We start from the raw sequence: 26,381 nt of genomic DNA, 5'->3' as shown, positions 1-26,381 counted from the left end.
TTTAATTAATGGCTTAATCTCAATTCCATGGTCTTTGTTTTTATATAATTTTTTATTTTTTAGTTAATTTTCCTTTGGTTTTTTTGTAACTAGCTACGCTAACTCTCTAGACAGCTTCTATCCCTACATTCCTGACCTTCGACCAAAGCTTTGAGGAAAAAACAGCAGAACATCTTACAACCCCGTTCCGATGATCCAAGCAAACATAAAGAACAAAAAAACAATAAAGTAGCCAGATAATGATATCAAACAAGGGGTAAAAGGGTAAAGACATGCACAGGACCATTCTGCATCTATAGGGGTAGTAGGAACAGGGAGTAAACCAGCAGAAATAAAAAACAAGAACAATGGGCTAAAGGCGAAATAGAGCAGAGTAGAACAGAACAAAAAAAAAAAAAACAATAGGATATTGCTGGGGGTATTAAATAATCCATCCAATTTTAGACACAGAAAGGGGTGATAAAGGAGGAAAGAAGATTGGTAGTTAAAAACTATCAATCAACCCATCAAGCATAGCTTGAACAGCATAAGTGGTTAGAAACAGTGCCGAGCAGTGCATTAACACTATCCATAGGCAGACAGGTAGGGAGACAGATAGAAGAAGGGGAAAATAGCAAACACAATTCATCACTGACATGCTGAGTTCTTTTAATTCCCATGTAATAGCAAAGAAGAAAGAAGAAGGTTTTTTCGCTGTGATTGAAATGAAAAAGCAACCGCCAACCGAAAGGGGAAAAGGGATAAGGGGGAAGAGATGGGGCGGGAGAAAGGGAAGAGAGGAAGGAATATAATCCTATTCACCTCTTGCTTCCATGGGGGTACACATACATGCTGCTGCTAGTAGCCAAACCGATTCACGCGCGCGCCTGTTGAATGAAGAAAAAAAAAAAAAAGTGAAAAAAAAAAAAAGAAAAGAAAAAAGGGGGAGAAATTGGGCGTTGAATCTTTCAATCTTGTGAAAATATGTACGCTGGCTGTGTGTTTTTTTTTCTAGTTTGGTATTATTGGCTGATGTTGTGCGCCTTAGTGGATAGGACGTGCCAGGGCGCCGAGATAGTAACTTGCGCAGTTGCATGCTAGATAAAGCCGCGACAGACTGAAGCTGTGAAGGTCAAGCTACTCTCTTCAGGGAGTTGTAGATTGCTCCATTTGTTGAGCCCAGAGCATATCCCTATCGATAGGAACGAACATCATACCTATATCCCGGAATCAAATAACCCGAAATATATGCTTTTTGGTTCTTTTTACAGAGAGACAAGACGGAACGAAGGAAACTGGTTCCTTCATCCGCCTTTTCTTAGCGATTCGTCGGCAGGAAGCGGTTCTGCTCCAGTTGCCGGTTTGTTTGCCCCCTTCTTGTTCTTCTTTTTGGTTGTCGTGGTTTGCCAGCCTCCGTTGCCACCGTTGTTGGTATTGGAAGTGGAGGTGTGGTCATGACCGCCGCCATTCGAAACAGGTTTCATGTTTGTGTGAACGCCGTTGGGCTTCGGAGATTCCCTACTCTCGGTAGCATTAGGAATGGCCGAGGAGGCTATACCGCTAACAGAATGCCATCTTGGTTTTTGTTTTTGCGATACGCCATTCGGGTGGTGCTCTGTGTCAGCTCCAGGGCCATTACCACGCCGTTTCACGGTGGGGGAAGAGCCGCGCCCAGTTTCTTTGGCAGGAGCAGCCTTTGGATTCGTGGCTGGCTTTTGCGATTGTACGGGCGCATTATGTACTCCGTTTCCATTGCCATTGCCATTTCCGCTCCCATTGGCGTGGTGGTGCTGTTCGTGGGTATGAATGCCATTTTCTTTGACGAGCTGACTTGCATCCACATGAGGTAAGTATGCTGGATCGGAAAGCTGGAAACGCTGCAATTGCTCTGACAATGTTTCTAGCCTGCCGATGTGGTCATTGATGGCGGGCTTATTGCTAGTTCTGATGTTTTGCGTCCACCCATTAAGTTGTGGATGATGCTGTTGGGTCTCATGATGTGGCGTGCCAAAAACCGAATCAGCCTCGTCATAAACTAATTGCTCAGTTGGAGATGGTTCTCTAGACCCGTTATTCGGCGTATCTTGTCGAGACGTTCGTTGACTGTGAACGGATGAATGCTGCGGGGTGAAGAACTGTTCGCTATGCTCATCTTGGGTAGATTGGCGACGGAAGTCGTTCGCAGGGATGGACCCGTCAATTATCAATGGACCCTGGCCTGAATGGGTTTTTGGCTGTGTAGCTTGCTGATGATAGTGTTGCTGCTGAGGTACTCGAGTGTGGACGTTCATGTGATCCAGCTGTTCCAGGGGTATATTTGACTGGTCAAAGGTTGGCATTGGAATGGGTCGGTATTCCGTCGGGGTATAAAATATATTATACAGCCCGGTATTGCGAATGGCAAGTCCAGCGTGACCTGGATACGATGATGCCATGGAACGCCGGCTATAAGTACCTTGAGTCTGGGGTGAGTCCCCAACATAGTAACTTATGTACTCTGGCGAGATACCATTTTCGTCAACTGGGCCTGTTTTCACGAAGTACGGTCCTGTGGCAGGGAAGCCGTAGTCCTTTTCTGTTGGAGTGCGTTGAGGCGAATCCGGTGACTGTCGGGCACTCTGCTGCTGGACATATTGTGCTTCTGGTTGGGCCATGGCAGTTGCGTAGAACGTGCTGAAGTTGTTTGGTACACAGGCTGATATTGGCCGGGCAGGCTGAGACTGGGCCCTTAGACTACTTCTCGGAGAGCTATTAGTGATTGATGACCGTCGGTGGTTTCGGCGGGTATCTGGCGTCACGGTAGATGGAGATGGGGAGGGGGGATTTGTCGTATTTGATGGAGGTTGTTGTGGTTGTGGCTGTGGTGCCGCAACGTTGACGGGGGTAACAAAGGAAGGGCTGAAAAAGATGTTCTGTCGGACAGGGGTTGTAAGGGGTCCCTGGCCATGCATAATGTTTGCTCGATTTTGGGAGTTTTCGTCGGGCGAACCGCTGTCCTGCTGGGGGACCATCGGGAATTGGATGTATTGTTGGCGCAGTAACGAGGCGTTGCCGCGACTACTTATCATAGCTTGCTTCATGCGCAATTCCTGTTCCTGTGCCTGGAGGATCTGAATCTGTTGGTAGAGATGATCGTGCAGTAAGTACTGTGCATGTTGCGCCTGTTGCGCCTGCAAGGCAATTTCCGCAGCAAAGGCCGCATTTTGGTGCCGAGCCATATTTGATCTGTTGGCAGCACTGGATGCCCGTCGGCCTCCATGCGATCCACGATTGTTGTAGTGATTTTGATTCCGTCCTCCCCTTCCTCCACCTCTGCCTCCACGGGTATTTGAATGGGCTGGTGGCACGGGGGTGATAACGGGACGTGGTTGGGGTGCTGGACGCTCCCAGACTCGTTCTTCCTCTGGTGGGTATTCGTACTGCTCACAGCATTCATCCAGATTGCCTTCGGAGATTGCCTTGAAAGCTCTTCTTAGCTCCTGATGGAGACCACGGAAAGATGTATCGTCAGCGGTATTGCCTAGATTCCTTGAAGTGTTGAACGGTTCCTCGACACATAAACGATTGTTTTGTAGAAGATGCCACCCTTTCTCTTCTTTCGATATTAGTTTTCCATGACGAACCGACATGACATTCTTCTCGTAGTCAACCTCGTGGGCATAGTAGCGGAAGAATTGAAACAATAGCTCGCCTAGTGTCGACTTGTTATCGTCACCGAACCCGCCGAGCTTTTCGACATCATCATCGAACGAGGAATATGTGGAGGTACATGATGTGGTAGAGGTTATGGAGGAACCATCTGTTGAACCTTCTGACTGGGCAACCCGTTTCTGGAGGCTCGGAACGATGGGCGGTATTCGTGTTTGTAGGAAGTTGATGATGAGACATATCCAGGTGTATGAGCTAAGTGTGCCTCCAAGCGCTGCATGATTGTCGAAGAATTTAGTTTGTGAACATAAGAGAGAATAGGGGAAAGAAAACTAAAGCGTCACAGGAGAGTCATACCAGCATCATTAAGGATGCGCCGTTTGGTCCAATGTTTCACTAGCATTGCCAACGGCCGAATTCGGTCATCGAGTTCGACGTACGTCTTAATCATCCGCGTGTTCTCGAGTGCTAGTGTGTTGTTGACGTTCATATCACAAGCCACCTGCAGTTCTGGATCCCATATTTTTACAATAGGAACCTTTGCGTGTGACACACAGACAACTCGCTCCATTCCGCCTGTATACGAAGAATTAGCGAAGAAAGGCCTTGTTGAAGAAGAGTAGAATAAGGAGGAGTGCTCACTCTTGGCCAAAAAGTCGGCTAGAACACAGACTGGTTCGAAGCATTTCGACGGTGTCGTTATGCAAATATCGACTACCAAGTAAATCAGTTTGTCATTCGACAAATATAGAGAGAGTCTGGATAGTTAACGTACCATCAGAATCGCTTGTGCAAAGTTTGTTCCCTGAAGAGCCAAAAACATTGACCTTTATCTGGTTGCCAGGCCATTGAGTGTCCAGCAACTTTTCGAGCTTCCGCACAAACTTCACCCTTCTCTCTTCACTTTCTGGAGACGGTAATAGCTTCTGGTAGAGCTCCTTGATGTCCCTACTCAGCTTTACCTCCTTTTCGGGCTCAAGCTTCTCCTTTAGCGGTCCAGGCTCGTCCGGGAGCATGTCACTGCCAAGGGAGTATGGCATCCGCCTTCTGAAATGGGCCATGCCCGTCTCATACTTGCAGCCCCCGCCATATTCTTTCCGGACGGCGGGCAGGGTATGGTTGAATTCGGAATGCGCAGATCTGGGAGATATACTGCCGCGGTGTGGTGAAGGGGATCTGGATCGAAAAGAGAGGTCACGAGGGAGTTGGTAAGGAGTAGACGGGAGAGAGCTAGATTGTTGTGTGGGGAGGGTAGGTCGGAAAGGGGGCTGGTAATTAGGGATCTCAGTCGGCACAGCCCAGGCCATGGCGGGAGACCGATCTGACGCTACCGGGGAGACGTCACCCTTGCTGTGTAAAGATGCGACATGCCCATTGACACCTGCTCCCATGAAGCAGCCGACGTCCGAATTTCCTCCTCGATAGGGCTGTTCCTGTCTGTCAGGAATGGACCAAGTCGTAAGGGCGGGCTGGCTGGTTGTATATATAATTTTCTCCGTTGCCTTTTCCCGGGATTTGGAGAACGTGGGTCACAAAAGGGAGGCGAGGAATCTTGTTTGCAGCGAGCAAGCAAAGCCAAAGAGCCTCCTGCCAGCTAAAACTGGAGTTTCTAGTAGACGGTAAATGGATACAGGACACGTAGGAAGAGAGATGGCTTGGGGAGGGGGGTGGATATCAGGAAGGGCGAAAGGGCGTCCGTCCTCTCTTTCAACGGCGTGTAAGCAGCTGGAGACTCGAGGCGAGAGAGCCAACCCAATCGGCAACACGAGAGCAGCAGGCGAAGCACCACTGGCAGAGGAGGACTCTCCAGCAGCCCAGGAGCAAGCGTAGAGAGAGAGAGAGTCGGTCCGTGAAGGATGCAGGTAGACGCAACGCAGTGAGCAGCAGAGAAGAGACCGGCGGCCAATGCCAAAAACACCTAGATTTGCAGTCAATCGAGCCCCCGGGAGGCAGGACAGCGAGGAGCAGCCGCGAGCGAGACGACAACGGTCTTTGTGCTGGCAGAGAGACGGCGTCGAGGACGGGGCGTGAAGAGGATGCAGCAGCTGGGCTGGTCGTGGAGCGCTGGGTGGAAGTTGAAGAAAGGTTGAAGTTGCGGAATGAAAGTCGACGAAGTGAAAGTTCCAGGAAGGTCGAGCGAGTTTGGGAGGGGGCTTCGGGGCTGGTCGCAGTGGGCGGCCGTAGAAGGTCAACCTCAAGGCCCACGCAACGACACAGAAGACAGCGACGACGACGACACGACAGCAACGGTGATGGTGATGGTGATGATGGAGATGGATATGGAGATGGAGATGGAGATGAGACGGACAGATGCGGTTTGAGAGAAGACGGAAGAGAGGCAGAGAGGGAGAGCGGAAGGGGAGGAACGGGTTAATGTGGAGGTGCAGTGGCTGCAAACGTCAAACTACGATGGGCCCTTTGACGGGCAGAGAGTTAACTACCAGAGACCGTCGACGGAGCAGAGAAAAGACTATGGGAGAACTACGATAAGACGGAGAGGAGGGTCGATAAAGACCAGCAGCAGCACCACCACCAGCAGCAGCAGTGACGGCGAGAGACGCATGAGGCCTGCTCGATCGTGTGATGGCCTTGGTCGAGAGTCATGCCTGGAGCCCGCCATGCTACGCTCGCACATCCCTATTGCCGAGACGAGACGACAGCCAGAGACAGGACAGGACAGGCGCCTCCAGGAAGAGACAGACAGGAGGATGGACAGCCAGACAGACGTAGGGCAGAGGACGAGGCCCAGGGATGTACCAGGGATGTACTAACTGCTTTTACAGAGAAAAAGAAACGAGACGAAGTTTGCTTCCCTGTACTATGTGCGCCTCCTGCTCGATGGTAGCCCTCGGAGGCTTCGCCCGGCCCTCTCTGCCTATGTGTGCTGCTGCTCAGCGTCGGACAGATGCTGGATCGGCTCTATAACTATCTACTTAAGCTGGCCTGGGCCCCCTTTTTTCGTGCTGGACAAGAGATATGCAAGAGACAAGTTCCACCTGCGTTGTTGATTAAGACATGGGAGATTACGGAGCACCGGTCTCAATCCTGGCTCGATGGCTCGACGGTTGGCTGGCTGGCTGGCTGGCTGGCTCATCCTGCATCAGCCTCAGACTCCCTCTCCTCTCCCTTTTTTTAGTTACCCCGGACTTTTTCTCCTCTTTCTTCGAGAACTTGCTCCCTTTCTTCCGGTCGTCTTGTCGGGCTTTCTCAAGACTGCCTGCTTGCCCTCTGCGGTTGATCACCATGGTAAAACGCCGGGCCAGAATTTGACTACAACTCTACTATATGGGGTCACCCCCCTCCCTCCCCTATTATTATTATTATATGGACAATGCATCTAGCCGGGCCAGTTATAACACAGATAAGAAGAAAAAGGAGCATAACCTTATTTTCCGGCCGCTCCAAGCATTCCAAAATTACCCGGTTGACCATACACAGGACAAAGAATCATGGCTTTGGGCCCGGGGTAGGCGGGAGGGATGTCCTGTACAGTATACTTAAGTACTTCTGTGAGAGGACAGCCCACCGGGGCCATTATTTAAATTTATGTCGAAGGAGGTATCCCTGTACACTCCGTCCACGCGGTATCGATACACACTAACTAACTGACCAAACAAGACAAATCAACTAAACTAAACCTTCATTCAAGGAATCGAGACAATATAAACTATCTTCACCCCGCGCCACGAGGCAATATAATGCGAAAGAAAGTCATGCCGTGTCCATGGCGGTGGCCCAAAATAGCACCAGGACTCGGTCAGCCCCATATAAGTAAGCACTTACGGATATATTTTTTGTCTTTAGACCTCATACATGTTCCTATCAGGAGGAGCAGAAGGAGGTAAAACTAGCCGATCAGACAAAGAGCGGATGGACAGCCGGTTCCCTTAGCCTGGCCGGAAACGATAGACTACTGACTTGCACTCATACAATACATACATACTGCGGACCCAACTGAGGGACCAACTGGAGTAGAGAGCGACAGAGTACCCTCTGGCTTGCTCTCCATGATATTCATGATCAGGACGGCGGATGTCTCTCCCGACCTCCTCCAGTGGAGTAGCTACCAGGGTACACTCCCGAGCAGGACGAACCATTGCAAGGGAGATAAGAGAGTGAAGAGTGAAGATAGGGAAATGGGCAAGGGAGATGGGGAAAGGGTGACAGTAAAAGGGAGGGAAAGAGAGCATGGTCTTCCCCAACCGCTGCATCCCGAGTGATATCTACCTGCTCCGTGGTTATATCAAATGCAAACAGAAGCTTCTCTCACATGGCAGCCCATGGTATATACAGGCACGCACACGCACACCCTCTGGCAGAGAAAGTATGCACATCGTGATGGCTAGCGAGCCCATCCATGGCCTATATCTGGGATTCGTTAACTCAGTCAACACTAACAAGATAGGGTTGCATGATGACTGATGTCCCTTTTTTTTTCTCTGGCTACCACGGCTATCTCGTCTCGTATTCATCTGCTTGACTCCCAAGTTAGTAGGTTACATACTTCTGAGCCGGTTCGGCTGGCGTGATGCACATCATCTTCATGGTCGATCAGCCGCTACTAACTGGTGACCCGAACGACTATCCTCAGGCTTGTATGTATGTATGTATGTATGAATGTATGGACTTGCCCTTTTTATATACCAAAGCTGACCTCAAGATAGTGATAAACGGCGAACTTAAAAGACCGTTGACTAGCTAGTTAGTTACTATTTAACTATACGGGTGTTCTCCGCATCGTCGACTTTTATGCTCTCCAACCTTCAGCCCTTACTTAGTTACTTACACCACCGTGGGAGGAAATTTGATATCTCCATCCCTGCCACGCTCCGTCCGGCCTCCAAGGTCGAGGCTATCTCCGGCCATGCTCGCAGTCCGTCTATCTCGTCCAGTGGACCTCCCAAGACGCCATTCGATCATGTCACAGTCCGAGCAGCTAGGTGCTGTGCGGCCACTGACATATATGTGATGCGAGCTGGCTTCTGGAAAGGCGCTGGAATGACGGCCTGCAACAACAGCCAGGCCATGACGAGCCAGGCCCCTCCTTGCAGCCGGCTAGAGCAGGTCTACCTTTTTTTTTTTTTTTTTTATCCCACGGTTCTCCTACCTGCATGTCAAGCATCTTGTTCGGCCTCTTTCTGCTTCATGTCCCGGGGGTGACGGCCTTCTGACAGGCGAGATGAGATGTAACCAGCAACACTCTAAACCCACCCGGATCTCTGATATCTGATCGACCTGGCTGAGGTAGGGCTGGAGATCATCTGCGCGGACTTGTCGACCTTTTTCTCCTGTCATCGCCCTCGCCGTCTTCGCCGTCCCATGGTTCGACTGTCTTGTCCTGCGATGCTGTGCTCCGTCCTCGTACTCTGCCGTAGCTGTGTCTGTGCAACTCTTCCCCTGTCTCCGGCTCTGCCTTTTTCCACACTGCCCAGTACTTGATCTTCCCGCCGTCTTCTCCTCTCCTCGGCTTAATTACTGTGCTGTCTCCTGTCCGTCTATCAAGTTATCTACAACTCCATCCAATGTCGCGGCCTTTCCCCCTAGGTCGTTTCAGTAGTCGTATCGTATGGTAACCGCACCTCCCTCCGCGCGGGGCCCAGCTGTCTCTTCCGCGGCGTAACTCTCGTAATTACAATACACCACCCTCTGTCCGACCGTTTGCCGCATTTTCTAGTCGTTTTTTTTCCTCCTCACGAATTTTTTTTTTCTCTCTTTCTCTCTCTCCCTTTTCTCTCTCTTTTCCTGCTTCATCCTCTCGACCTTTTTCTTGCTTCAGCGTCTCTTCAGCTTCGTCTTCGTCTTTGTCTCTGCCGTCTCTGCGGGCCCCCAGAAAGTCCCTCCTCGCTGCGTCTCGCTCGTCCGTCCTCGTCTTCGTCCTCGTCTGCCTCCCTGCGTCCCCCTCGCTTCCCGTTCGCTCCGTCGAAGAGCAGCCAAAAAAAAAAAGGGAACTCCTTCGCCGCAGTTCTCCCAGCCGGATCCCCCATGGGCTTGCGAGGCCCCAGATAGCCCAGGTACCTTTTCTTTCTTTTTTGTTTGGAAGACGGGGTCGTCGTCGTCGTTGGGTGAGTGACTCGCTGGCTGTCTTCCTCTACAATTGATTCTCCTGCTTCATTCTTCGTCTTCGTCTTCACTCTCAACTGCGGCAGTGGAAGCTTAAAGCTGCGCTGGAACCTTGGTTACAGGCCGCCGTCCCTGGTCGAGAGAGCAAACGTCCCCCTGAATTCCGAGATCTCCCCTTCTAACTAACGGCGTCTCTTGCTGCAGTTTTCTTTCTTTCTTTTTATTATTTCTTCCCTCCTGCGTCGTTTCGTCGGTCGTCCTTTTTTTCTCCCTGCGGATTCCGGAAATTTATAAGCAAGAAAAAAAAGTTGCGCTGGAACAAACTCGATTTTCTCCCCTCGAAAAGACACACACGAAGACCACAACCACCTGCGTCGACGTTGACATCATGGCATACTACGAGCCCCAGGGATGGCAGGCTCCCATGCGCCAGGCCTCGTGGGAAGCGTCGGCGCCCCCTTCACGGTCAGGTATAGACAGCCACCTCTTCTACCACAGCGGCAACTCTGAAGACAACTTGCAACGGGCTGAGGCTGATTCAATTGGTGGTGGGGGAAATGCAGGCACTAGCTCGACCGTCCAGAGAGAACCCGAGTCCAACGCCTTTGCCTCTCAATTCGATGGTATGGATAGATATACATATATATACATATTGATCTCGGCCAAAAAAGGGCTGATGATAGAACGACGATGCTAACTGTGACGGGTTGAACCATGAAGAGGTGGAGCGAGCCATCGATAACCTGTCCAAGAGCGGGAAGACCTTTGGAGGTCTGCCTCGTCGGGACTCGATGCCGATGATGATGGGTCGACCTTATGATTTCACCGGTATGTCTGTGCCTGAAGCCAGATCGAGGATGCTGTGTTGGTTGTGTTGGTTGCTAACGATGAATCTGCGTTGGATGTCTAGATCCCCGTGCTATGGGCCCAATGGCAGCGTCCCGTCACCATTCAATTGGCGACTACGATGCCATGCGTCCGCACTCGGCCTCGAACCTGCAGGGCTTCTACGCCGCTCAACGCTTCCAGGGCCGTCCGAACGAGACCGAACAGATGATCCAGGCAAAGCGTCGACTGGCTGCCCAGCGCGAGAGAGAGCTACGCAACTACCACCAAGAACAGCAATACAATCGAAGTACGTGATACTGTTATCATACCTTCATTCCCACACGGCTGCGAAGCTATCCAACCAACCCTTACATCTCGGACCTACTTCTTCTTCTTCTTCTCTTTATTTTATTCTCCTTTTTTTGTATATTGCTTTTATATGGATTTGTACTTATCTTTGTTTTTCTTGGCTTTGTTTTCGACGGGAAAAAAGGCCTTCTCGCCGACATCTCAGGGGACAAATCCGACCGATCCATGAGCCCAGCGGCCATGACCGAAGAGAGCCGCCGTGACCTGATTGCTCGCCAGCACCGTGCTCTGTACGGCAACGACTCCGCCCTCCAGACCCCCAGTGCCGGTCCGGGCGACGACTCCCACTCGCAGGCCGCCGGCACCCCGACGACAGGCCTCCCCAGCGGCGGCCGCGGAGCCTCACCCCGAGGCGTCGACCCCTTTCTCGGCGGCCAGCCCCATGCCGACAGCCAGACCCAGCAAGCCACATCGGGAGCCAACGTGCCGTGCTCGGTAGCTCCTCGCACGCGCTCGCCTCCCTCAACGGCCTCTCCGCCCTCCAACACCAACCCGGGCTCGGCGGCGACGACGACGACGTACGGTGGTGTCTTTGAACCCAGCCAGCCACCCACCTCTTCCCCCACTGGCAAGGGAACGACTGACTCCTCCCCATCCCGCGTAGGTCCCATTGGCTCTCGTCCTGCCCAACCGCAGCAGCAGCAGCAGCAGTCTCAGCAGCAGCATCAACCTCAGCAGCAACAACAACAGCAGCAACCACCAACTAACCAGAGCCCCAACCCATCTCTCAGCTTGCGTTCCACCACTCCTCTCCCTTCGCCGCTTAGCTACGGCTTCTCGCCCAACGAAGACGGCGGAATCGGCAGTAGCACCGCTGCCGCCGCCACCAGTGCTACCGGCGGCGCCAACAACGGCAGCAACGGCAACAACGGCAGCGGGAACGGCACCGGCACGGACGCGGGAGCCGGCAGTGCAACCCAATCGAGCTCCGCGGCAGCAACCAGCAGATCTGCATCGGGGAACAACAGCACCAGCCAGTCGATGAAGGAATCCTCCCCCACCGTCGGACTGGGCTGGGGATGGCGAGGCAAGAACCAGCTCGGCGTCCAGGCTTCTGTCTGGGGATGATTTACTGCACGCACACACCATTTTACGTCCTGTCGTCTTCATTCATTTTTACTCTACTGCTTATACTGCCTGATTCCCAAGGCAGCGGTTTGGTTGTTGGTTGTTGGTCGGTAGTTGGTCGTCGGTTGCTTGTTACTCGCTGGTTTTCAACTAATAGGTTGCTTTTTTTGCTGTCGCTTCTTTCGGTTCATTTCTGGTCCGTCTATCTATTCCCCCCCATTCCCCATTCCCCATTCCCCTTCTTCTTGGTTACTATCTCATCTCGTTCAACTTCAAGGGGATGCAAAGGAGTCCACTCAACTCTTTAATCCGCCATTTACCGTTCTTGGTTGCTTCATCTGTCTGTCTGTCTGTCTGTCTGTCTGTCTGTTGGGGTTTATATACTGTCATCGGAAAGGAGGGTTGAAGGGATCGGCCTGGAATGTTTCTCTTGTTTTCTCTCTTGCTGCTTGTCTGTCTTTTTGATTTTTTGTCTATCTTTCTGGTGTTGATTGTGTGTGTTCTTGCCTGGGTGCGGTTGAGGATGCGGATGCTGGTGGTGAGGGCCATAGATAAAAGACAGGCGCAACTTCGACTTGTCTACGCTGGCTGGCTGGGAAGCCTGGGAATTGGACTGCTTTTTCTTCTTTCTTCTCGTTCTTCTCTTCTTATCATTCCGGAGTTTTTTTTCTTTTCGTTCTTCTGCTTACTCTTTAATGCATTTCATTTCATCTGACTCGTGTGCAGTGTGCTAAGTTGTAATAAATACCCGATGGCTTCTCCTTTCTTTTTATTCTTTTGGCTAGCTAAGGGACGGGACGGGACGGGAGGTTCAATTTGTTACTTGCAAGCGAGTCTTACTGTCTTGCTTCTTCTCGGTTACAGGTCTGCCTTGTCAGCCTTGCGGTTGGAGGGAAATGACTGAACGAATGAACGAAATGACCTTTTTTTTGTATTAGCTATGTAGTAAGTATCCAAACTCATGACAGTCATGATATATATATATGATGGTGATGGTGAAGATATACTCCGTATACTCCGTATATGTACCGAGATGTATGTATGTATGGATCATTAGACATTAGAGTCAGCGCTGGCAGCAGTAGCATCATTGGTGCCATGATCTCTCCTCCTCCTGGCGGTGCCGATGCCGATGACACCTTGCTCCTGGTTCTCGCCCAGCCAGGGCTTCATGGCCTCGCCGAGCACCTGTCTGCCGAGATAGTAGACAAACTGGCCGATGATGATGAGCACAAAGGCGATGGGGTAGAGGAAGTGGATGCGCAGGCCAAACACCTTGACCCCGATCACGACGCCCCAGAAGTTGCTGGTGAGCAGGGAGATGTTGAAAAACGCCGCGCTGGCCAGGCGGAAGAGCAATGGCGCCAGGCTGTAGAACAGGAAGAGACACAGCGTATACCCGACCAGGTATCCCGCCACCGCGCCGTTCCAGACTGCCTGCTGGAACGAGGCCCGGTCGAAGATGGCCGCCTGCACGCCCATGATGACGGTGGCGTACATGCCCAGCTGGCCGAGCACCTCGTACATCGGCCGCTTGCTAACCAGGTACTCCTCCGCGACATTTGTGAGGCCGTAAAAGGTAGCTCCAAGCAGGGCAAACAGGTCTCCCTTGATCAGGTCGCCGCGAGACTTGTCTGGCCCGCCGCTGTTGGCACCCGTGATATGGTCTGAGCCGAAGAGCACGCCCATGCCGCCGATGCAGACGAGGATGCCCGCATACTGGGCCCAGTGGTAGCGGACGCGCAGCAGGGTGAAGGAGATGAGGACGACCATGACGATGGCCCAGAAGTTGATGAGCTGGGCGCTGAGGATGGTGGTGTAGCGGTATGCGAGCACGATGAAGTAGTTCCCCTGGACGTCGCAGAAGGCGAAGATGAGGTACTTCCACCAGTCGCGCAGGACGAGCTGCGACCACCACTTGCGGGCGCCGTAGCGGTAGAGCGTGAAGGAGGTGTAGACGAGGGTGAGCAGGACGTAGTTGAAGAGCGTCTGGAAGGCCGGGATGGAGGTTCCTGCGGACGAGAGCAGGCCCGAGAAGGTGTTGGTCGCCGTGATGCAGAGCGCGAGTATTTGGCTATCCTATCCCGTCAGTCTTTCTCTTTTCTTTCTGGATATATAGAATAGCAAGATAGAAGCATACCCCAAGAGCAGGACGATGTAGAACTGGCGAGTGCGAAAGTAGGCAAAGTAGCCCTTCTTCTCGCTGTCGCTGTCGGTCTCTGCATCAGCGACTACTGGCTGGACAGAGGCATCGGCGCTCTTCATCAGCGGCCGGGTAGTCGACGCTCCCTCTGACGGCGTTGACCGCGCAGACTCAATCGTGTCTTCAGCCATATTGACTATTATATATTAATATATAGTGATATAGTAGTGATATATAGTGATATATCGAGGGTGTAGATGGTGGTGGTGGTGGTGGCGGCGGAGGACGAGGGAGCTTTATAGGCAGAAGCAGACGCAAAACTCCCAGAAGTCGTCTGCTCGAGGCTGGCTAGCGAGTCAAGGCTGTCGCTGAAGAGGCCGCAGAGAGGGATACGAGGTCTCTCTTCGTCTTCGTCTTCGTCTGTCTGTCTGTCTGTCTGTTTGATATCTTGAAGTCCGAGAGTCCAGCGTCTGCGAGTGATAGAAAAATCGACGGCGAAAAAAAGAAAAAAAGCCAGAAAAAAAAAGTAAAAAAAGGTAAAAAAATAAGAAAAAGTAAAGTTGAAGAAGAAGAAAAGGAAGAAAAGAAGAAGAAGAGAAGAAGAAGCTGAGAGAGAGAGAGAGAGGAAGAGAGAGCAGTCGATGGTAGGCAGAAGAAGAGCAGTAAGAGGTAGAGTCAGTGGAAGGAGAAGAAGAGAAGAAGAGAAGAAACCAGCAGTGAAGAAGAAGACGAAGACGAAGAGACTGAAGACTCCAGCAAGAGCTTCTCTTATTCTCTTCTCTTCTTCTTCTTCTTCTTCTTCTCTCTTAATAGTAGAATAGTCCTAGAATAGTCGTAGAGTCGTAGAGTCTTAGTCCTGCTAGCGACTCCGCCAGCGTCACCAAAAGCGCCATCTCGACGTCTCGACCGTCTTCATCTTCACCATCTTTTTTATCTTCTTCTTCTCTTCTTCTTCTTCTTCTGCTTCTTCTCTGCCTGCATCTTCCCTGACTAGCCCTGCAGCTCGCCGTCGCGTGGCCGTCCCTTGCTGGCTGGCCTCGTCTTCGTCTTCCTCCCTTGGCTTCTTCCTCTTCTTCTTCCTCTTCTTCGTCATTTTCAACTTGCACCACTTGAACTTCTAACCAGCATCTCGACCCTCGACCCTCCACTTCCCGCCGCCGTCACCGCGACATCCTCCGTCATAAAAACACACCCGGAAGGCCGTCGACTTCTTCCTCTCCTGCTTCTCCTTTCTTCTTCTCCCTGCTTAGACGCCCTTCCCGCCGCACCGCGCTTGCGCCAGCCGAGGCAGAGTTTTGCGCGTCGCCTAACGCCCACCGCACTCAACTCGCCCTGCAGCATCGCTGGCTGGCATCACCGCAAGAGACACCCGCAAAAGAAACAGACGGACAGACGGACAGGCAGACGCGAGAGAGAGACTCACGGAGGGCAGCGCTCCTCCTGCAGCGGCCATGGCCATGTCGTTCCCGGTGCCGCCGCTGAACGACCGCAAGAGAGTCAAGGTCTACGAGCTGCGGAACAACGACTGGTTCGACCGGGGGACGGGCTTCTGCACCGGCCAGATCACAGACGTGTGTACCTCTTCTGCCCTTACAGATAACGAACGAGAGACAGGGAAAGTGATGCTGACGTGCACAGGATGAGCCGAAGATACTGGTGCAGTCGGAGGACCAGCCGGATCGCATGCTGCTGGAGACTCGCATCTCGCGCGAGGACGGATACCAGAAGCAGCAGGGTAGGCCTTTACTCCTGTTACTACGATAGACCCTGGACTGACTGCTGGTAGAAACACTGATAGTATGGACCGAGCAGAACGGGACAGACATGGCGCTGAGCTTCCAGGAGGCAGAGGGCTGCGGAGTGATATGGTGCGGACTTTTGTGACTCCTTCGTTCTCGCTATCAGGCAGACACCAGACATACATACATACATATCCAAAGGACACGCGACAGCTGACACTCTAGAGTAGGGATTTCGTGCGCCATGTTCAGCAGAATCTCGCTCCCCTCGGGGCTGGTACGTTTGCTCTTTACCCTCCCTGTGCATATATGATACTAAAAATGTGAAGACGACTCGCTGTCCGACGACGCCATGGACGGCCTCCCCAGCGCCATCATGCTCCCGCCGCCAGACCTCACAAACCTCGCAGAGATCGAACACCTCATCGTAGGCGCCAGTGCTACCCAGCCAGGTAGAGACGCCATCGCCCGCTTCGTCATCCAGGAACAGTACATCCTCAAGCTGCTTCCCCTGGTCGCCGTCGCCGAAGACCTCGAGGGGCTCGCAGACCTCCACCGCCTCTGCAACATCATGAAGGCCCTCATCCTGCTCAACGACAACACCATCATCGAACAGGTCGTCTCCGATCCCGTCATCTCCGCCGTCGTCGGCGCCCTCGAGTACGACCCGGACTTCCCCACCCACAAGGCAAACCACCGCCAGTACCTCAACGACCGCTCCCGCTACAAGGAAGTAGTCCCCATCAAAGATCCCATCATCCTGCGCAAGATACGCCACACCTGGCGCCTGCAGTACCTCAAAGACGTAGTCCTCGCCCGCATCCTCGACGACCCTACTTTCTCCGTCCTCAACTCCCTCATCTTCTTCAACCAGGTCGACATCGTCCAGCACCTGCAGACCAACACCGCCTTCCTCTGCGAACTCTTCTCCCTCTTCGCTCCCGAGTCCCCGCCCGCCGAAGCTCGCAAACGTGAAGACGCCGTCCAGTTCCTCCACCAGTGCATGAGCATTGCAAAGAACCTCCAGGCCCAGTCCCGCGGGAACCTGTTTGCAAACCTCATAAACCACGGCCTGTTTTCAGTCATTGCATTCGCCGTCAAACATCCTACTCCCGCCCTCAGAACTACCGGCATCGATATCCTAGTCGTCCTGCTCGATCATGACCCCATCACCATGCGCGGATACATGCTCAAGGCCTTTACCGACAAAAAGGTCTCGTTGACCGACACCCTCATCGACCTGCTGCATTCCGAGGCAGACCTGGGCGTCAAGAACCAGCTGGCCGACGCCCTCAAGGTCTTGCTTGATCCACAACCGCAGATGCAAGAGTTGCGCTCTGGAGAGGTAGTAAAGATGCGTCAGGGCCAGCAGGGCGGCCAGGGCCAGGCTCAGATACAACCACACCCCGTTGCTGACGCTTTTATGCAGAACCACTTTGACAGCTCGGCCAAGAGGCTCTTTGCTCCCCTAACTCACCTCGCCGAACAAGAAGACCGTACGCATCCCTACCATACATATATATGTATCTATAGATATACTGACTGTGATTATAGTCTCCGGATTGTCGTTCCAGCAGGTGTCGTTATTCGCTCACCTAGTCGAGATTCTCACCTTCTTCGTCCGCCAGCATCCCATCCGCAGCCGCTCCTTCATCCGCGAAGAATCCCTTATCCCGCGAGTCGCCCAGCTCTTCACCGTCACCCAGAAACACCTCAAACTAAGTACGCCAGCCTACATTCCAATCTAATCTGATCCAGACTAACCGCTGCAGTGGCATTGAAATTCTTCCGCACCCTCGTCAGCCTCCACGACACCTTCTACCACGCCCAACTCACCCACAACAACACCTTCGACCTCATCCTCAACATCGTCTACGAAACCATGCCCCGCGACAACCTCCTCAACTCCGCCTGCCTCGACCTCTTCGAATTCATCAAACGCGAAAACATCAAGCCCATCATAGGCCATGTTGTCGAACGTTACCGCGAAAAGATCCAGAACATCACCTACGTAGATACCTTCCAGAACCTGATCCTGCGCTACGACCAGATGCAAGGATACGGAACCAACGCCGCCACCGGTGCCGAAAGCAGCGATGCAGCAAGCACCGTGTTCAGCCAGGACGAAGCCTCGTCAACGCCCACACGCATGATTATCAGTGGTGGCGCCCAACGCTGGGGTGCAATGGGTGTTCGTGACTTGACCGCCGCGGAGGAGGAGTACTTTGAGACCTCAGACGATGAGGAAGACGAGGTAGGATTCTTCTCTTGGGAGGGCGAAGTAGCTGCTGCGGCTGCGGCTGCGGCTGCTACTTCTTGTGGCAGAGGCTCCGGACACAGAACTGTGCAGCTCATGCCCAAGCTTTCATCACAGGTTAAGCCCGAAAATACAAACTCCGGCGCCCCCAATGGCACCCCTAACAAGCCGCTTGTCGATTACCCAGACGACGATGACGATGATGATGACGCCATGGATGAGCAAGATGCGAGTGCGCAAACACCGCAGCTTCAGGAGCAAGAGCAGGAGCAAGAGCAAGAGCAACAACAGCAGCAGCAGCAGAAAATCGAGCGGTTCTCATTTTCTGAAAAGCGCCGTCGAGAAGAGGATGATGACGACGATGAACTTATTAAGCTCTCCTCGGGCTCTAAGCGGCGCAACTCGGTCAACCCATCCAACTCCGTCTCCCCCCTATTCCAGCGTGGTAATGGGAACGGAAACGGCAGCTTACGAACGAAAAAGGGTCAGGGACGGAGCCCAAGTGCGAGTCCGAGCCCCAGCCCGAGCTCGAAAGGCAACGGAGCTGAGAAAGATGGTTCAAAGGAGCCACAGACAGCTGGGAAGAAGATTGCAATTACGCTGAATGTCTCGCCTTCTACAAAGATGGCGCTCAAGAGTCAGAATCAGAGTCAGGAGAACTTAACCGATTCTAATTCGGAGTCAAAGCCGGAGCCAGCCGGGGAGAAACATACCGACGGTGCAGGAATTGTTGACGGCACCCCAACACCAGCTACTGCAGCCATAAGTGATGGCAGTGACGCTGACACTGGCTCAGCCGATAGCGGAGGAGGTGGCTCGCAAGATAGCACGGAGCATAATGAGCCTCTTCCCGAGACTGCCAGTGCCACTCCAACAACTGCGACAACGCCAGTAGCAGCCACAGCGACAGCGAGTTAAGACGCGAATGCAAATCAAATTCAAACGAAGCAAAAAGAAGATGCTGAAAAGTTCTGAAAAAAAAAAAGTTGATCTATAGAGTGATAAAAGGGGGTGTTTTTGCTGCGAATACTTGCATTACATACATACATACCCACGAATGACCGACCGACCCCGAAACCGAGCTCTACGAACCTCTCATCCAAAACTCCAATATATCCCTCTCTCCACTCCGGTTTCGGTCCTGCTTTCGATCCATATAACATCCTTACTCCCTACCCCTTTTTTTTTCTCTACGCAGCATCTTACCTACATGCCAACTGACCCACGGAGCCAGCTTCAGCTTCCCATAATTCACTCACTCACCCATCCACTCTGTACGGTAAATAAGAGAGAGAAGAAGAAGAAGAAAACCCCCACTCGGGCCCTCCTTTCTGGCCCTGGAGTTCAGTTCAGTTCGTTTGCTTGTCCATTTAGCTAGCTTGTCTGCTTGCGTGCATTTTCCTTTCTTGCTTGTTTTGTTATCCGATCGATTGAGTGTTGTAATTTGTTCTTCAAATCGTTTGGGAACGGTGATGGGAATGGGCTGGGATGGTGTGATGGAGTATGTTTACCTGTCTATGGGACGGAACGGATGGGAATGGAACGGTATTTGATAGTTAGGTATGGGGTTTGAATTTGGTAGGCAGGCAGTTTCAATGGCGGAAGTCGCTTTGCTGTTTGTTATGCAGGATTTCGAACCCGGGCCGGCTTTGTTCAATTGGCTGCTGGGTAAAAAAAGGCAGATCAATTGATATAATAGAGACTTTTATTCTGATATTTCCCTTTCTTCGTGCAGTTGTAGAGTGGTGTTGGGTTGAGTGAGGTTGAGGTTGAGGTTGAGTTTGATGCGGCTCCACCGCTCCCGTCAGGTTTGCAACGTCCAAGCATTAAACGCCGCGGCTGGCTGCTCGATTGACGGGCCATGCATGATCGCATGAGAATGAAGAGCATATTCCGCAGAACCCGCCTCTTCAAGCCACGCAGCATGTCTCCCGGCATCAACATCAACCTCAACCCTCACATCACGCCCAATTCCTTCCTATCACATGTCAGTCCTGGAGGCCAGGGCGGGGGAACCACCTCCCTCTACCCATCCACGACACTGATATATTTCATCTCAGGCAACCCAGGCCTAATAGCATACTACCATCTCTTCTTCTCTCTGCTCTCGTCGGAGTTATCCCAGGCCAATGCCACTTCCGATGGCAATGGCTCATATATCATCCGCGGAAGAAGCCTGGGAGGCTTCGAGGTTCCCGCTCAAGGAGAAGAGGGCAACTCAGCCGCCGCCACAGCTCTCTACAGCTTGAATGATCAAATATCCTTCATGGAGCGGGATTTAGAATCCTTCGTTCATGCATGGCAGGACGCCGCTATGCGAGAGCGCAAACTGGACGAACAGCCTCGAGCGAATGTTATTGTCATGGGCCATTCGGTGGGAGCATACATGGCTATGGAAATCATGCGGCGCAGAAGGGAGAAGGCCGGTCTCCAAAGGAAGATCCAGACCGCCCGTGACGCAAATGGAAATGGAGATGCCAACGGACTTGGCCTCGACATCATTGGCGGTATCATGCTGTTTCCTACTGTGGTGGATATAGCGAAGTCTCCTAACGGAAGGATACTGACGGTATGTCTACGGGCCCGTCTAGAATATCATGGCGATGCTAATTAACTGCAATCGGGATAGAAATTGCTGTATATTCCATGTCTACCTCTCCTAGTGAGCTTGTTTGCACGGTTTCTTGTCCTGGTACTGCCTGAGATGCTGCTCTACGCCGTCGTAAGCCGGTTCATGAGGAATCCTCGCAGGCAGGCCGTTGAGACGACCGTATCGATGTTGAGAAACGCTCATATCGTCAGACAGGCATTGTATGTTTTCCGGTACTTGTTTCTGACGATACCTAACTAATGGAAATCCACAGACATATGGCAGCGGATGAAATGAGGGAGATATCCACTGATAAGTGGAACGATGAGGTATGGGGGTTTAGTAGCCCGACACATGCCTCTGGAGACAGGCTTACGAAGATGATCTTCTACTTTGGCCGGAATGACCACTGGGTAGCGGAGGCGACTAGGGAAGACATCATTCGGTCCAAGACAAGAGATCAACAGGATGGTCCAGCTCCGTCTCTGACGGTGTGCGAGGATGGGGTTGTTCATGGGTTCTGTATAGGTGAGTGGCAACCACGGGGAACCGAGTAGTGCTAGGAGCTAACAACTTCATCCAGGACATAATGAGATTATGGCAAAGAAGGTTGGTCGGTTTATTAGAGATATAGTTCAGGAGTCTGGAATAGACAAATAGTTAGACTGTGTGGTGGGAAAGACAAAAATATTCTATAGAGCTATGCCCCTAACACCTTTAATAATGCAAGAAGTAAAAAAACCAAGAAGCAGCAACCGGGTATCAAAAAGTGCTTTTCAAGGCTAGTTGTTATTTCCTGTTTGGTAATTCATACTGGCGCTGCGGAAGAGTTCTCCCAACACATTATTCCCACCCGAAGGAAACGGCATTGTCTGGTTCCATCCTCCGTGTTGCTGGGGAAGCGGAGGTGCAGGCTGGTGAGGAGGCAGAGGGAACGATGTGTGTTGCGGCCCTGCATTCCCAGCACCCGGACTATGCACCTTGACACTCCACTCATCATCCTGCGCTCTCTGCTGTCCAAACAGCTCCTTGAGCGAAATCTGTCTACCCATGGGTATTCCGCCCTGCAACCCTTCCCCGTCACCCGTATCACTAGGATAATAACTACCCTGCGCAGCAGCCTGCCTTCTTTCCTCAGCCAGTCGTTCCTCCGCAGCCTTCCTGCTCTCCCCCGCATATACCGCGCATTCCTTAATAACCTGTGCATTCAGCGTCCTCGCATCCGCAGTCGAGCTCGGAGGCGGTTCCGAAAATATCCAAATCCCATATATCATTGCCTTTATTCCAGGTGAAGCCATCACTGCGCCTTTCTCGGGTGTCTGGGGAGCGGTGTTGTCTTCCTCGTCCACCTTCAATATAACGTACTCCTCCGTGATCTCAATGTCGTCTCCGGTTGAAAGTTTGACGTCGAAGTTGTTCATTCCTCGCCGGTTTAGTAGGAACACGCTGTATCTGTCCTCACCCAGTTCGCCTGGGGTAAGTTGGCAGACAAATAGTGTCCCCTCCACCCCGATCTTCTCCCATAGCTGTGTTCTTGCGTTGAAGTGGTAGATGACTGCGTATTGGGCGAGGGAGAGGATGGAGGATATGGATGGGTTGTGTCGTCGGAGAACTGAAAGGTTGATCTCTGCGTTTGTCCTTGTCGGTGCTGGTCCCGCTGCGGGTGCGGGAGCTGCCTCTACAGGCGTGGCTGTGTATTGTAGCATTCTTGAGTTCTGGATGTGTGGTAATGGCTTTTTGAAGTGTTCAGCCTATCTCTTGGTTCTTCAGGTAGCTGCGCAAGTCGTATATGTACTGCTGGATAAATAGTGAGCTTGTAAGGATGGTCCTTGAGCTTGTATCTTCTGCGGTGTTCTTTGTGAGGATGTCAAAAGTTGCCGTTTCTGGCCATCGTCCCGCCAAGCCTCTGGATCGTACGTAAATAACGTTAACTTCTCCTCCTGCAGGCAACATCCCACCTCATCCTTCACTTTCGATCTGCATACAACTGACGTCTCTCCAGCCATATACACAATATATACATCCACCAAGGAGGCTGATCCGCCCATGGTCTCGTAAAGAGCCTCAAGTTTGGTTACATTACTGGATTCTCCGGTTCTCGTGGGCCTGGAGCTGTCTGCCCTGCTGCGCCTGGCTTCCCCGGTTACTCCACTGGTATCGGGCGCAGCTGACCAGTATCCGATCACAAGCCCTGTTCTGTTAACCGCCTTGGACAGGCACCGACATATATTTGCCCATATAAGAACATCTGTCTCGCGGTGAGATGAGAGGAAACTGTTCTTCGCTTTCGTTTGCTACAGGTGCGCGGGGTCCAAGGAAAGAGCAAGATGGCGGTCCCCGGGGATGAGGCTCAGATTGTTTCCAACACTACGTCTACTACGAATGCCGAGGGTTTGCCTGGCACATTCCCCGATCCGCAACTTGAGGAGCCCGTTGTGGTATCGTTGAATGACTTGTCCTTGTCCGCTGGGGTTCGATCTAGGAAGTCCGAATACATTCGACAGAGAAAGCTCAGAATAAGGATCGGATCATGGAACGTTGCAGCTCTGTCTGGACCGGAAGAGGACCTTAAGAGATGGCTAATTGCAGACCCGGTTGCCGGAGGGAAAGCCACTGAGAATGGGGATACTGGTGTCGGTGACAGAGAGGACGCCACAGACGATGAGGCAGCCCATTCAGTTTCGTTTAAGACCTATGGGGAAGGACCAGATCTCTATATCCTAGGATTGCAGGAAATTGTGGATGTGGCCTCTGCTACAGAGGCTATCAAGACATATGTTGATCCTGGACCTTCTGCCAAATGGAACGCAGCACTCCAAGAGGCGTTACCCCCGGGATACACTTGCATAGCTTCCCAGCAACTCGTGGGTATGCTTTTACTGGTTTACGCTGCCCCATCTTTGGAACCTCACATATCATCAGTAAGTTCCACCAGTGTTGGGACAGGGTTTCTAGGCTATACTGGCAATAAAGGGGCAGTTGCAACACGTATCGTCATTGGAGAAACAACACGGTTGGTGTTTGTGAATTCCCATCTTGCAGCAGGGGCAGAAAAGGCCAATCTAGAAAGAAGGAACTGGGATGCGGCTCAGATCATTTCTCGTTCAAATTTTGCCCCTATCGAGGAACAGGACCTTATCTCCGGGGAAATGAATCATCAATTTGGGGAAGAAGAATTTAGCTTTTGGTTTGGAGATCTGAATTACCGTCTAGATGGTATCCCTGGGAACGATGTTCGCCGACTTCTTCATTTACATGTTCAAGACGAATTCCGCCCAGCAAAACGGAACCCCCCTTTACAGAGTATCGGGAACAGTCAGCCTGAGGAATCTCGGAAATCGTTTGAAAGCGACATCACCTCGTTGCCATCAGAGGAGGGTATACAAATGGATGATAATGACCTCGATCCAACAGAGGACCCAGCCTTCCTATTGAACACACTCTCGTCGCTCTTACCTCATGATCAACTCCAAGCTCAGCAGAAGAGTGGAAAATCATTTCATCAGGGCTGGCGAGAAGGGCCAATAACATTCTTGCCTACTTATAAGTATGATGTTGGACAGATAGGGGTACTCGACTCCAGTGAAAAGCAACGCAGTCCAAGTTGGTGTGATCGAATCCTGTTTCGAACCAAGTCCGACCATATGAGACATAAAAGGAAAGTTAAGGAGGCAGAAGAAGCGAAGAAGAGAGACGAGGAAATAAAGTCTCTAGGCTTGGATAAGGCTGCGGAAGATGACAATGTCCTTTTCGATTATGATCCAGATCAGGATGCCGCAGACTACGACCCTGAACAGGATGATATAACAGAAGATGCAACGAATAATGATACCACGGGTGAGAATATTATTTCTCTCCTGGAGTATACGTCCCATCAGCATATTGTTTCTTCTGACCACAAACCTATTCACGCTGATTTCGACGTCACACTTGATGTGGTCATTCCATCGTTGAAAACGAAGATTCATCAGGAAGTTGCCCGAGAACTAGACAAGGCCGAGAACGAAGCCCGCCCTGATATAACTATCGTGGTGGACGAGCTGTCAGAAGCCCGTCGAAGTAGCTCTGGCGGTGTTGCTCTTCCCACTCAGCCAGATACCGTTCACTTTGGCAAGGTGAGATACCGTGATCCGACTTCACGGAGTCTGACCCTTGCAAATACAGGCGGTGTTCCGGCTACTTTTGCTTTCCATTATAATCCTTCTATTGATATGGCTGGCCCTTGTTCGTCTCCTCCCTGGCTAAATATCCGCGTCGATTGGCCCGCCAATAATCCTAACCAAGATGATAAATCGCCAAAGGAATACACTTTCCAACCTGGCGACTCCGCCAATGTTCGTTTAACATTATGTATATCCGATATTGACTTTGTCCGCAAACTCAATGAGGGCAAGGCTAAAGTGGATGATATCCTTGTATTACGTGTGACTGATGGACGGGATCATTTCTTATCTATACAAGGCCATTGGTTACCTACGTCCTTTGGCTTCTCTCTGGAAGAGCTTACTTGCATACCCGAAGATGGTGTACGTGCTATAAGTGTATCACCGGCTTCATCCGGAGAGGATAAAAGCAACTCGAGATCCTCCGGCCCTCGTGAGTTATTCAAATTAACATAGGCGATAGCTGAGCATACCAAACGATCCATTGCCGAATGGGGCATGGTTTCCAATGACACAAACCCTGAAAGTAGTGGGGCTCCATGGGAAGCTGACAAGAAGCCTGGTTGGCCATTTGATTCACAGACCTGGTCATTGAACGATACCAAGGAAAGAGAGAAATTGCTTATCGATGTGAGGGAAGCAATTGATACAAATAGTCCATTTTCTGAACACTTTCCTCCAAATTTCCCATGGAAATACCGCACAGAGCTGCTTGCTGAGACTCTGATTACTTTCCTTCGGTCTCTTCGTGATGGTATCATTACTGAACACCTGTGGTGTGCTCTAGATGAGCGACTGAAGCTACTACGAGACAAATCAAGGCAACAGGAACCTCCATCCAGCGAACAGATGCAGTCATCAATACTTGAGACCCTCTCAACATCACCTTCCCACAGTGTCTCCTTCACTTTTCTCACCTTCATGCTGAATCGTATCGCAAACGAAATAGCCCCGATTACACCGACGCCTACACCTTCTGCTACGTCTCCTCCCGCAGAGTCACCCTCAACTCCTACTGCAACCAGCTCAGAACAGCCATCAATACCTACTCCTGCAGCTCAGTCTACCCTCCTAAGTAGGCAAGCGTCTCTTTCGTTCCCATTCCGGTTGCGAGGCCGAAACAGTACTCTAGCTGGAAATAGTGATGCAGACCACTCTCCCTCAATACCGCGGAAAAACCAATCAGTTGCCAGAAGAGAAGCTCTTAACGATGCATATGCCTCTCTTTTTGCTTCTGTGATGTTTTCTTCTTCCATTCCGTTACCGGAAAAGGATAAAGACAGGAGGTTGCTCGAAGAAAGAAAGAAAGGGGTTATAACTCCCTTTTTGTATAGTGATACCAGTTAAACCAGGGTATTTGGGTATTTGGAGTTTACATATACATTGTGTATAAAGATTATGTTGCCTTTGGCAGTTAATAACAGGCTTGGATTTGTATTCCTTTATGATGTCAAGCTATAGCTTGAGTTAGATATGCGATTTGCAATATACACACGGAGTCCCAAGCAAGAATCTACAGAGCACCCAAAAACCTTTA

General features: G+C 51.5%; 11 protein-coding genes across 11 annotated transcripts; 5 read left to right on the top strand and 6 right to left on the bottom strand.

Moving 5' to 3' along the window:
* Positions 1 to 1,283: 1,283 nt before the first annotated feature.
* On the bottom strand, positions 1,284 to 5,018 carry TRV_00313 (PAP/25A associated domain family; the record flags this gene model as incomplete). Its single annotated transcript, XM_003025505.1, has 3 exons — positions 1,284 to 3,901; positions 3,985 to 4,287; positions 4,403 to 5,018. The coding sequence occupies 3 exons, from the start codon at positions 5,016 to 5,018 to the stop codon at positions 1,284 to 1,286; spliced, it is 3,537 nt and encodes a 1,178-aa protein (XP_003025551.1).
* Positions 5,019 to 5,073: 55 nt separating this feature from the next.
* TRV_00312 (uncharacterized protein) lies at positions 5,074 to 6,001 on the top strand (the record flags this gene model as incomplete). The annotated part of the gene is made up of 2 exons (XM_003025504.1): positions 5,074 to 5,151; positions 5,270 to 6,001. 2 exons carry the CDS (start codon positions 5,074 to 5,076, stop codon positions 5,999 to 6,001), a joined length of 810 nt encoding a protein of 269 aa, XP_003025550.1.
* Positions 6,002 to 9,256: 3,255 nt separating this feature from the next.
* Positions 9,257 to 10,077, bottom strand: TRV_00311 (uncharacterized protein; the record flags this gene model as incomplete). The annotated part of the gene is made up of 4 exons (XM_003025503.1): positions 9,257 to 9,443; positions 9,643 to 9,786; positions 9,875 to 9,958; positions 10,040 to 10,077. The coding sequence occupies 4 exons, from the start codon at positions 10,075 to 10,077 to the stop codon at positions 9,257 to 9,259; spliced, it is 453 nt and encodes a 150-aa protein (XP_003025549.1).
* A 167-nt stretch (positions 10,078 to 10,244) lies between these two features.
* TRV_00310 (uncharacterized protein) lies at positions 10,245 to 11,952 on the top strand (the record flags this gene model as incomplete). The annotated part of the gene is made up of 4 exons (XM_003025502.1): positions 10,245 to 10,310; positions 10,371 to 10,515; positions 10,598 to 10,822; positions 11,009 to 11,952. 4 exons carry the CDS (start codon positions 10,245 to 10,247, stop codon positions 11,950 to 11,952), a joined length of 1,380 nt encoding a protein of 459 aa, XP_003025548.1.
* A 252-nt stretch (positions 11,953 to 12,204) lies between these two features.
* On the bottom strand, positions 12,205 to 12,501 carry TRV_00309 (uncharacterized protein; the record flags this gene model as incomplete). The annotated part of the gene is made up of 1 exon (XM_003025501.1): positions 12,205 to 12,501. One exon carries the CDS (start codon positions 12,499 to 12,501, stop codon positions 12,205 to 12,207), a length of 297 nt encoding a protein of 98 aa, XP_003025547.1.
* Positions 12,502 to 13,005: 504 nt separating this feature from the next.
* Positions 13,006 to 14,217, bottom strand: TRV_00308 (uncharacterized protein; the record flags this gene model as incomplete). Its single annotated transcript, XM_003025500.1, has 2 exons — positions 13,006 to 14,026; positions 14,093 to 14,217. The coding sequence occupies 2 exons, from the start codon at positions 14,215 to 14,217 to the stop codon at positions 13,006 to 13,008; spliced, it is 1,146 nt and encodes a 381-aa protein (XP_003025546.1).
* Positions 14,218 to 14,294: 77 nt separating this feature from the next.
* On the bottom strand, positions 14,295 to 15,188 carry TRV_00307 (uncharacterized protein; the record flags this gene model as incomplete). The annotated part of the gene is made up of 2 exons (XM_003025499.1): positions 14,295 to 14,918; positions 15,018 to 15,188. 2 exons carry the CDS (start codon positions 15,186 to 15,188, stop codon positions 14,295 to 14,297), a joined length of 795 nt encoding a protein of 264 aa, XP_003025545.1.
* Positions 15,189 to 16,186: 998 nt separating this feature from the next.
* Positions 16,187 to 19,009, top strand: TRV_00306 (uncharacterized protein; the record flags this gene model as incomplete). Its single annotated transcript, XM_003025498.1, has 3 exons — positions 16,187 to 17,330; positions 17,368 to 17,556; positions 17,607 to 19,009. 3 exons carry the CDS (start codon positions 16,187 to 16,189, stop codon positions 19,007 to 19,009), a joined length of 2,736 nt encoding a protein of 911 aa, XP_003025544.1.
* A 961-nt stretch (positions 19,010 to 19,970) lies between these two features.
* On the top strand, positions 19,971 to 20,705 carry TRV_00305 (uncharacterized protein; the record flags this gene model as incomplete). The annotated part of the gene is made up of 1 exon (XM_003025497.1): positions 19,971 to 20,705. One exon carries the CDS (start codon positions 19,971 to 19,973, stop codon positions 20,703 to 20,705), a length of 735 nt encoding a protein of 244 aa, XP_003025543.1.
* A 758-nt stretch (positions 20,706 to 21,463) lies between these two features.
* TRV_00304 (uncharacterized protein) lies at positions 21,464 to 22,729 on the bottom strand (the record flags this gene model as incomplete). The annotated part of the gene is made up of 2 exons (XM_003025496.1): positions 21,464 to 22,359; positions 22,477 to 22,729. 2 exons carry the CDS (start codon positions 22,727 to 22,729, stop codon positions 21,464 to 21,466), a joined length of 1,149 nt encoding a protein of 382 aa, XP_003025542.1.
* A 279-nt stretch (positions 22,730 to 23,008) lies between these two features.
* On the top strand, positions 23,009 to 26,191 carry TRV_00303 (phosphatase family protein; the record flags this gene model as incomplete). Its single annotated transcript, XM_003025495.1, has 2 exons — positions 23,009 to 25,207; positions 25,301 to 26,191. 2 exons carry the CDS (start codon positions 23,009 to 23,011, stop codon positions 26,189 to 26,191), a joined length of 3,090 nt encoding a protein of 1,029 aa, XP_003025541.1.
* Positions 26,192 to 26,381: the final 190 nt, after the last annotated feature.

Source organism: Trichophyton verrucosum, assembly GCF_000151505.1.
Source record: "Trichophyton verrucosum HKI 0517 chromosome Unknown contig00020_1.f1.exp, whole genome shotgun sequence".
Taxonomy (NCBI): Eukaryota; Fungi; Ascomycota; class Eurotiomycetes; order Onygenales; family Arthrodermataceae; genus Trichophyton; species Trichophyton verrucosum.
The sequence above is the reverse complement of the archived record's forward strand: the minus strand, read 5'-3'. Positions and strand labels throughout refer to the sequence as shown.